The following is a 9375-nucleotide window of genomic DNA, read 5'->3' as shown; positions in this document are numbered from 1 at the left end:
ACTTTTGTGTTTGACAGCTTGGCCATGTAGGATTTGCATCCAAATTTTAAAAGTTGTTAGTAAAATTCTGTGGGCAGTGGATGAGGACTATTGTTAGTGTTGTTTCCTTTTGTGTATACAAAAAGGTCTTCCTAATAGTACCATTTATTGTATACCTGTGTCTGTGCATTACCCAGTGTGTCTAGACAAGTGCCACGCTGGCTAACTGACTGCGTACCCCATATGATAGTATCTCTTTTTAGAGTAGCAGGGATTAAACTGAGGAGGATCAGTGTGGTATTTCCAGTAGGAAGGGCTATTTTTAATGCCAGGGGAGGCAGGGTGTGCTCTGTGGGGCTGGGACAGCGCAGCCTCTGAGTACAGTCATGTGGAACTCTCCGCCTTCCTCATCAGCCTGTCTGCTTCTCGGCTGTGGTGGTTTTTTTTTGTTTTCATTTTGCCATTTAGATTGTCAGGCCCTGGGCTAAGTTATTTGTCTGCTCAGTCAATTCTTAAGGCTATAAAATAGGTTTGCTTATCTATCTTGGGAGTGGGGTAAACACCAAGTGTCTGCAACGTGTCCCATGATCTACAGCTAAGACTCTGTAGAACGGCAGAGAGTTATGCTATGCCACATGCATGAAGTTGTTAAAGCTGTTTTAAAATGTTTTTCAGGTTCTAAATGGCTTCTAAGAAGTTGGGATCCGACTCTCATGGTAAGTGAAATTTGGTATCCTTGTCTTTTCACCAGGATCAATCCTACTGTTGCTGCTGACTAATTCCCAGCCTAGACAGTCCATTGAGACTAATGTGTTTAGACTCTGAGTAGTTTTTTTATTAGGAATGAAGTGCCTTGGCTTCCTTCTTGCATAGCTGCTTGCTGATGCTGTGCCTGTTCTCTGGTTAAACTGAAATTCAGCCTGTGACTGTTCCCCACTCCTTCGTGGTAGAATAATACCTTCCCCCACATCCCCCTTCAAAATCAAAGCTGAGCTGCAGTTGTGATACTCATCTGATGTTTGCTGAAGTGGACACTAGATATGTAGCTCCTTTGTATGGAAGTCAAGTGACAAGTTGGACGAAATATGGAGCTTTTAATGTCTCATTGAGCTATGCTTGCTTTTTGCTCAGCAGTGAATTTTTTCCTGAATTGGACTAACCTGGTGCAGCAGGCAAATGAAGAAGAGAATTTCTTCTTCTACATTTGACATGTGTAGTGTCATGCAGATGATTGGTATCATTAAAATTATTTGCCTGTATATGTGCTTATAATTTAGAAAATGAGTTGTAATTTGGAAGGATTAATATTTCTGTGGAACATTTGTTGTACATAATGTAACTTCTTCAAAGTAGTAATAATTCAAGGTAGTACAGGGAGGTTCGTGTGAAATTTCTAACATGATTTTTCATGTTATAAAATCTTTTGCTTTTAGAAACTCAGGCTTGGTCTTCCTGGATAAGAGGGGTAAGAGGGTCCTGGGGAATTCCATTTTTCCTTGAGCTTTTTATTTAGTCTTGCAAGTGTAAAGCTGAAGTACAGAATAAGAAATACCTCACTTAATACATGGTTAAGGATTAATAAAAATGGCCTATTAAAATGTAATTTTTAGATGGTATCCTTTGCTGTGGCCCAGTGATTGTGCTGCAAGACAATTAATTTCTTTATTACATAACTGCCAGCTCTTCAGCAGTTTTTCTCTTGTATATGTGAATAGTCCCTATGAACACTCTGAACTGCTTGTCTTTTGAGTCTGTGTTTATTTCTCTTCTGCTTCCTAAACCAGACTAGCAAAGACACTGCTTGTAGCTAGAATTCAACCTATCTTAAATATTTCTCAAAAGAGTACAGTGCGGTGGAACATGCTCCTGGCTTCAAAATAATAAGATCAAAACAAATGCTGTAAGCTGGCTGGTTAACTTGTTAACCCTTTTGTGTACCCTCTGTTCCTAATGATAGCAGTGACACTGTAACAGTGCTGTTTCTGAGCAATAGTGGAGCAACTTCCTTGGCTTATGTCTTAAGAAATCAGCAGGGCAAATGTTTCAGTCTTCATCAGGGTTGTTAAGAATTAATCCCTCCAAGTAAATCTTGGCTTACTGTAAAGCATCTAGCCCCACAGCTACCTTTGGCGCAGTGTCTCTGGCAGGCTGATGAAATCTGTCAATATAGTTGATGCATTCCTTGTACTTATTGTTGAGCTGCTTACTGGAGGTTAGAGGACTATTGTTGAACCACAGAATGGCTGAGGTTGGTAGGGACCTCTGAAGATCATCATGTCCAAACCCCCTGCTCAAGCAGAGCTACCTAGAGCAGGTTGCTGAGGATCATGTTCAGATTGAAGGTGAAGAAGGTATGGAGGGAGAGGAAGGAACTCTTTTCCTGTCTTGAAGGGTATTAGCATACACCTTTAACTATGCCTAAGTGTGTAACTTCAAATGCTCACCTGTAATTTGAATAATTGGAAGTTCAAGCTTAGGTTCTAGTAATTCGTGCATCTAGAAATGCAGCTCTTGTCTGTTGTGCAAAAGGCGTGGGTTATACCAAGTGCAATACTTTAATATTGCTGTTGTATTGTCACTATCACTATAGAACTTACAAGCTTTTAACTCCAGTTTCTGAAAATTACCTAAATCTGGTTTGTGTGACCACAAAAACTAAGTTCCACTTGGTTTCAGCCTGTGTCCCCATTTATAAGCAGTAAATGGTTTTATCTAAAATGTTTCCATTTTGCTACCAAACTTGAGGACACTTCTATGAGTTGGCCAGTGGTTTCTGCCTTACACTGAAGTGGTCAGAAATCTTACGCTCTTAGTAGGTCCTTGGGCCAGGAATATCATATAGTGTGCAGTGTCAGAGATCAGACTGACAGGTACAGTTTTGCTAAGGCTGTTCTCAGAACTTCCTTTTAACTGCTGAAAGGATGAAGTAGCTAACAGCCATATTAAATAACAGTTTAAAAAAAAATAATTGCTTCACTTGAACATGTGACTATTGAAACAGTGGCTTGCATAATGCTTCCTGTACGTAGGTTTTGCTTTTTGCTTTAGAATTTGCCATTAAAAACAATTTGCACCCCTACCCATCAGTGCATTAAGGCAGAAGGGTCATCCATTTACAAAAAGAGGAGGATTCTTGGGTTTCTAGACCAAGAATTGTACAAGTACTGTTCTGATTGGGCTGGAACAGAAGGAATGCTATGTGCATCAATGTTTTGCTTCAGAAGGACTTTTTGCCATCAGATGTCCTAAAACACTGGATGTGTTTTTTAACGTGTGCTTGCGGGTTTTATAGAAGTGTTGTATTCAAGATGAGGTTATAGCAGCGGTCATTATTAAAAAAAATTCAATATACAGGGAAGACACTATGAGGTTTTTATTCCTTAGTCTAGCTGTTGAGGTAAAACTGGCAGCTGCCAGTGCAGCCCATGTAGTCTAGGTGTGTTTAGGTTTTTTACTGTACCAAAACAAAGAGTATTGCTATGTAAATACCACAATGTGTGCTTGTACCCTCTGAGGTTAGCATCTATTTCAGGCAAACAAGAAGGCTGTGCAGGGGGAGGTATCTACGACTTGCTGTGTCAATAGGTCTAATAAGACAAGTGTTTGCACGCTGAGCGATTTTGGTCTCTTAGATTGGTGCAGAGAGGTAATCCTGCTTCGCTTGGGTCATCCTGCTTAGAGCAGGACTCATGCCAGCGCAGGGCATAGTAGCAGCAGCCTCTGAGCAGTCGGGGGATCGGGTTGTCTCTGCCCTGGCCATGATTTCACACTCTTGGTGCAAAGGCTGCCACAGTTGCTATTTTTGCATAAGCAAACGCTTTGGCATATCCAGGTTCTCAAATTGCCAGCTCAAATACAGTTTGGTGGCTGTGTTGCAAATTGTGGTATTGGTGGCCCGTGAGGTGCCATCTGGATGCTGTGCTGTGTAATGCTTGAATGAGGGCTTCTCAGTAAGGATCGGTGAAAATACTATTATATTCTGCCTGGAGCATTTTTTCATCCTGGTGGTACAGGTGGGATGTAGGTTATTCAGCCTGATGGTTTCAAAGCTGGAGGAAATACCACCTGTGCCCTAACAGAACTCTGGGACCAGCCAGTGTGGTGCATAGTATGAGAGCTCAAGTGATGACAACACCTAAATGTTTAACTCCAAATTAACAGGATGTTCCTGTTTTTGAAAGCTGCTCAGCCTTTTGGAGCCTGTGACTGCCTTGTTGTAGATGAGTCAACAGTGAAGGAGCACAAACAATACTTAAACTGTCATTCGAGTATGAAAATGGGTCAGATAAAAATGGCAAGTCACAGCTCACTCAGCAAGAGGTTAGTCACTGAACACCATCTTACATGTTGCCACTAAATTGTTTTGGATCTGCAACACTCAGAAGGAAGTTACAAATGAGTGTTAGAGGAACACTTCAGATTGTTATACACAGCCAGAAACCTTGCCTGTAATTCCAAAAGGGTTAGGCCAGTGATCCAAGAGACCCCTTTCAGTTAATTGAGAAACTGAGTGCAATTTTTGTTGTGAGTGTTGTAGTACTTCTTCACAGCAGCTCAAGGAAAACAAACTTATAGTCTGGCTCCTTGGAGGTGTTTGATCTCTGAGTGATTCTGCCCCACAAGTTTGCAGAATGCCTGAAGACATCTGTCCTGAAACACATTTTAAATACTACGTGTAAGTCATAAATATAAAGGACAGATGGAAGACCATGAAATAGGTCTGAGGCCCCTCGTTGCAGTGATCACAAACCAGACAGGTGATTAAGTTAGATTGACATGTTTCAGAAAATCAGAATTGCTATGCCAAATAGTCTTGAGGTACTTCTCTGTGTTTTGGTTAAAGTGGAGTTTCTAGACTTTGGGCCACTGTGCTCTTGTGACCACTTCTGCCCAAATGTTACTTCCTAATTGTATGTCAAAACCTGGATTTCAGTTTGTCTTAGCTGCTCTAAAGCTGTGTCATTTTAAAGCCTATTTTGAATATGACAAAAAGTGATGAATCTTATTACAGAGACACAATAGACATACAGTGTTCAGGAGAGCTTCAGCTTCCAGTTGTGTAGGCATAGTCTTGTCAGAAGGGAAGCTAAGATGTTGGGTATATTGACTTCAAAATCTGTTCAATTGTTATATTGTGTATTTGTTGGTTTTGTTTTTTTTTTTAATAGTTATGGCCTAGAACATTAAAAACAAACAAACACACAAAAACCCCCACCAATACCAAACCCCACCAATACCAAAACTGCAATGAAGTCCAAGCAGATTCAACGTGTTTCTGATCAAGCAACTTTGTATTGAGTCATCTAGTGTAGTTGGGGCAGCAGAGATAAAATAGCTCCCAAATACAGAAATGTGAGTCTTAATTGAATGTGTTAAACTTGTGAGGTTTTTTGATATAATTTCTGTTTTTGATCTTAGGGCCTTTCAGTTATCTTGATGATGTCCCATTTAAGATAGGAGACAAATTCAAAACCCCAGCAAAGGTTGGATTACCCATTGGTTTCTGCCTGCCTGATTCTTCTCAGCTTGTCCGAGAAGCCCAGGTAAGTGATGTGTTTTGCTGTTCTGCTCTCTTCCCCCTCACCCCTGGCCCCCAAGATACGGTACTGTAAATTGCAAGTAGTCACAGTTTGCATATGTGTTCAAATGTTAGTCTTGTTGGTCCTGTAGAGTCGTATTTGTATGCCAGGCAGCAGTTGCAGAGGATCTTTTAGAGCATATAGAAAGACAAAAATATGATAGGCCATACAAAAAGCTTCTGCTTCTTATCACTTTAAAAAGCCTAATAGCATTTATTTTAGTCTATCTACTTCAAAAAAACCACAATGTTTTTGTGTAATAGTTACAGGTATACATGTTACTCTGACTAAATTTGAGTAGCATTTTTACGAGGAAAAATGGTAAGACCTGATACACCCATGCTATAGCACACTTGCAGAATCTTGGTTGAGGGTAACAAGTGTTTCTATGACCTTATTGTATGGGTTCCTACAATAGCATGGTGAAGAAATAAATTTCCAGTTCTTGTTTTCTGTGCAGTTCTCAGTGGGAATTCTTTTCCAGCTGTAGGGCAAACAGGTTACAGTTCAGTACAGATAGCTTCCAGGTCTTTGAGGAGCATGTCTCTGTTACCATAAACTCTTGGCAGCATAAAATCCATTGCTTTAGTGTAATTGTTGAAAATCTAATTTCCAAATGCAGGTTGTGATACAGGAAATCTAACTGAACTATATTTTCTCATTTGGATCTGTGATTTTCCTTGACCAGTGCCAACTGATAATTGTTTTCACTTCAGCTGTCACAGATTGCTGTAGATGGTTCTACTTTTTTTTCTGCCCTGTATATTACCATACATCATGGCGTTTGCATTGTAATTATTAAATGATTACCTGATTGTCCTGCTACACATATTTCTACCCACTTAAGCTGATGTGGGGGAGCTAAAGGAGACTCTTAACATCCTGTTGCTGGCTTGATTGTGCTATGTCTCCATTTTCCTGCCAAGCTGAGGCTCAAGTATAGCATGCTGATCAGACTGTAATGTCTTGCATAGTATGATGTCATTATGTAAAATAGGCTTCTTGCAGTGCAATTTGACTTCTTTACATCTGTAGTGAGAGCTGGTTAAAAAAAAAAAAAAGATGCAGGGAAGCAAAATTGACCAAAGCCATATATTTTTATACAAATAGTTCCCAATTTTTTAGTACTAAAAAAAATACAGCTTTGGCCAATTTTGGCCATATATGACTGTATACATATACACTCACACAAAACTTGACAGCTCTGCTCAAATAGCAAAGAGTGTGTAATGAGTAGTGCCGAGTCCTTCTGCCAGTGAGTTGTTTTTCAAAGGCACCTTGCCGATAAATTGTGTATCACTCCTGTTGGAGTCTTGGAGCTAAGGGAAGGAAGAACTGTTAATACACTTGAGACGAGAGGTTTCCAGGGTCTCACTGGAGCCCACTGTAGGATGGGGTGTGGCGCAACTCGATAACAAGTCCCAGAAAAGCCTAGTAGAGGCCTAGCAAGCCTTGCTGGCTTGTTGTTCTTTAGAGCTAGGGATTTGTATGACCTAGTAGTCCCGTGGCAAGAGCACTCTTGTTTGGTTATGTACCATTACCCTGGCAAGGTAATGGTGAGTCTTGTGAGTCACAGGTAGGTTATACCCTGGATGTAGCTTGTAGGCTGTGTTCTCTGAACATTTTGTGAATATTCAAAGAGTATTTGAGGCTGTTCATTCTTCATAAGATATTAGAGCTTTAGGTAGATCTAGTCTGTTCAGAATTTTGTCCTCTCAACCAGGCCGCTACAGTGGCCAGTAAACTGGTAGCTTATAAAATGCCTTACAAAACTGAATAGCTTACAAATGTCTTCCTGTGTTAAGCTGGCCCTGAGAGAGCTGATGTTAAATGAGAAAAGCTTGCGGGAGCCTGTCATGCCAGTAACTGCAGCAAAATCTGTTGCTGCAGGTAGTTGTCGTCATCGATGTGGCCAGTATATCCCTTTTGGCTGGTGAGCTACTGGCACTGGTGTAAGAATACCAATGCCTCTTAAACCAGTGGGTGTAAAACTCTGATACCAAGTCCCTTAGGAATCTTTTAGTGGGAGCTGACTACTATCATAGTGGTCTTTGGATGCAAAAACACTCTGCTGTAGTCTTGAATGATTTGTGGAACTTGTGGGCGGGGGTTAGTTCAGTGGTGCCAGACCTGGGTATGATTGTCCATCCAGTAATGGATTCGACTTCCCCTTGCTATTGTCTGTTCTGCTGGGAGGAGAGGTGGGAGGGATGCAAAACTATCTTGGAATGATCAACAGATCTAAAGTGAAACTAAGTGTAGGAAGGAGGCAAAGTATGATATTCTAACCCAGACGGCAGCCAGGTTTTGCTGCTAGAGGCAAAATGAACTACTTCTGGTGTCCTCTGGTTTTGCCAGTCTGTAGGTTACAAAAGATGCTGTGGAAAAAAGTTATGCCTGTCCATGGTAATTCATGTAGCTCTTACTCTATATTACTTATGTTGCTGTTAGAAGTAGTGGCTATGATCCTTATAATTTTTTTTTTCTCTCCTTTCCCCTCTACCCCTGGTCAGTATGACTTCTCACTGGAAAAGAAAACAATCCAGTGGGCTGAAGATATCAAAAAAATTGAAGCTGCCCAGAAAGAAGCTGAACGCAAGGCAGAAGAATCGCTAGCAAACTCAAAAGCAGCTCCAGAGGACAACAACAAAATGGGGTTCTCGGAGGGACCTTGCCCTGAGGCCATGCCACCTCCTATTAACCCCATTCTCGCTAGCCTGCAGCACAATAATATTCTTACTCCCACGCCAGCCAACAGCAGTGCTGTGAAGCAAAAGGTTCTCAGTCCACCTTGTCCAAAAACAGACTTCAACCCAGCTGATTTTGAATGTGAAGAAGACCCATTTGACAAACTGGAATTAAAAACTATTGATGATAAGGAGGAATTAAAAAATATTCTTGAAATTCATGTTGGTACTACTGGGCCAATTGTTGCCCAGCTGTTAGATAATACTTTGCCCAAAGGAGGGTCTGAGTCTGTGGTGCAAGACGAGGAAGTTCTAGCATCTATAGAAAGGGCCACGTTGGACTTCAAGCCCCTTCACAAACCCAATGGCTTTATCACTTTACCACAGTTGGGAAGCTGTGAAAAGATGTCCTTGTCTTCCAAAGTGTCCCTGTCCCCTATCACTTCAGTGAGCAATATCAAATCCCTATCCTTTCCTAAACTTGACTCTGATGAGAGTGATCAAAAATCGTCAAAGCTCACAAGCACTTTCCACAGCACTACCTGTCTCCGCAATGGCACTTTGCTCAGCTCTTTGCAGACCTGTGCTCAGAGTAAGGCTAGTGAACTGAATGGACACCATATGGTTGGTCTTTCCACCCTAAATGAGGACAGTGGCATGGAGACATCGACATTATCCTCTTCATCCAGGCTGCCTTACCTGGCTGTGTCGACAGTTTGTACAGAAGACGACTCATCTCAAATCACAGCAACTACGGTAAATATGCAGTGGATTAGATTTGGGGTTGCTGGGGAGATGTGGAGGTGCGGAGGCAAGTGTTGCTTCTAAAAGGTCCTGTGGCTTTTGGTTTTAGTTTCATTTAATGGGAACAATGTGGAGATCCTCTTAATTTACACAGCAAATTCATCAATCCGGTAGGTCTTCATGCTGGCAGTTCTGAGACTTAGGTTATTACTCTGCAGGTTTCTCCAAAATCTGAAGTTTCTAGGTGTGGTGGGCTGACCCTGGCTAGACAGCAGATGCCCGCCAAAGCTGCTCTATCACTCTCCATCTCGGCTGGACAAGGGAGAGAAAGTATAACAAGTAGTTCATGGGTCATGATAAGGACAGGGGGAGATCATTCAGCAGTT

At 41.4% G+C, this 9375-nt stretch overlaps 1 protein-coding gene across 1 annotated transcript; it reads left to right on the top strand.

Moving 5' to 3' along the window:
* Window positions 1-661: 661 nt before the first annotated feature.
* UBAP1 (ubiquitin associated protein 1) lies at window positions 662-9001 on the top strand (the record flags this gene model as incomplete). The annotated part of the gene is made up of 3 exons (XM_010282225.1): window positions 662-695; window positions 5398-5522; window positions 8072-9001. Coding segments are annotated over exons 1-3 (1089 nt in total), but the record flags the coding sequence as incomplete, so codon positions are not given.
* Between the last annotated feature and the right edge of the window lie 374 nt (window positions 9002-9375).

Source organism: Phaethon lepturus, unplaced genomic scaffold (genome assembly GCF_000687285.1).
Source record: "Phaethon lepturus isolate BGI_N335 unplaced genomic scaffold, ASM68728v1 scaffold2122, whole genome shotgun sequence".
In the NCBI taxonomy this organism is placed as follows: Eukaryota; Metazoa; Chordata; class Aves; order Phaethontiformes; family Phaethontidae; genus Phaethon; species Phaethon lepturus.
The sequence above is the reverse complement of the archived record's forward strand: the minus strand, read 5'-3'. Positions and strand labels throughout refer to the sequence as shown.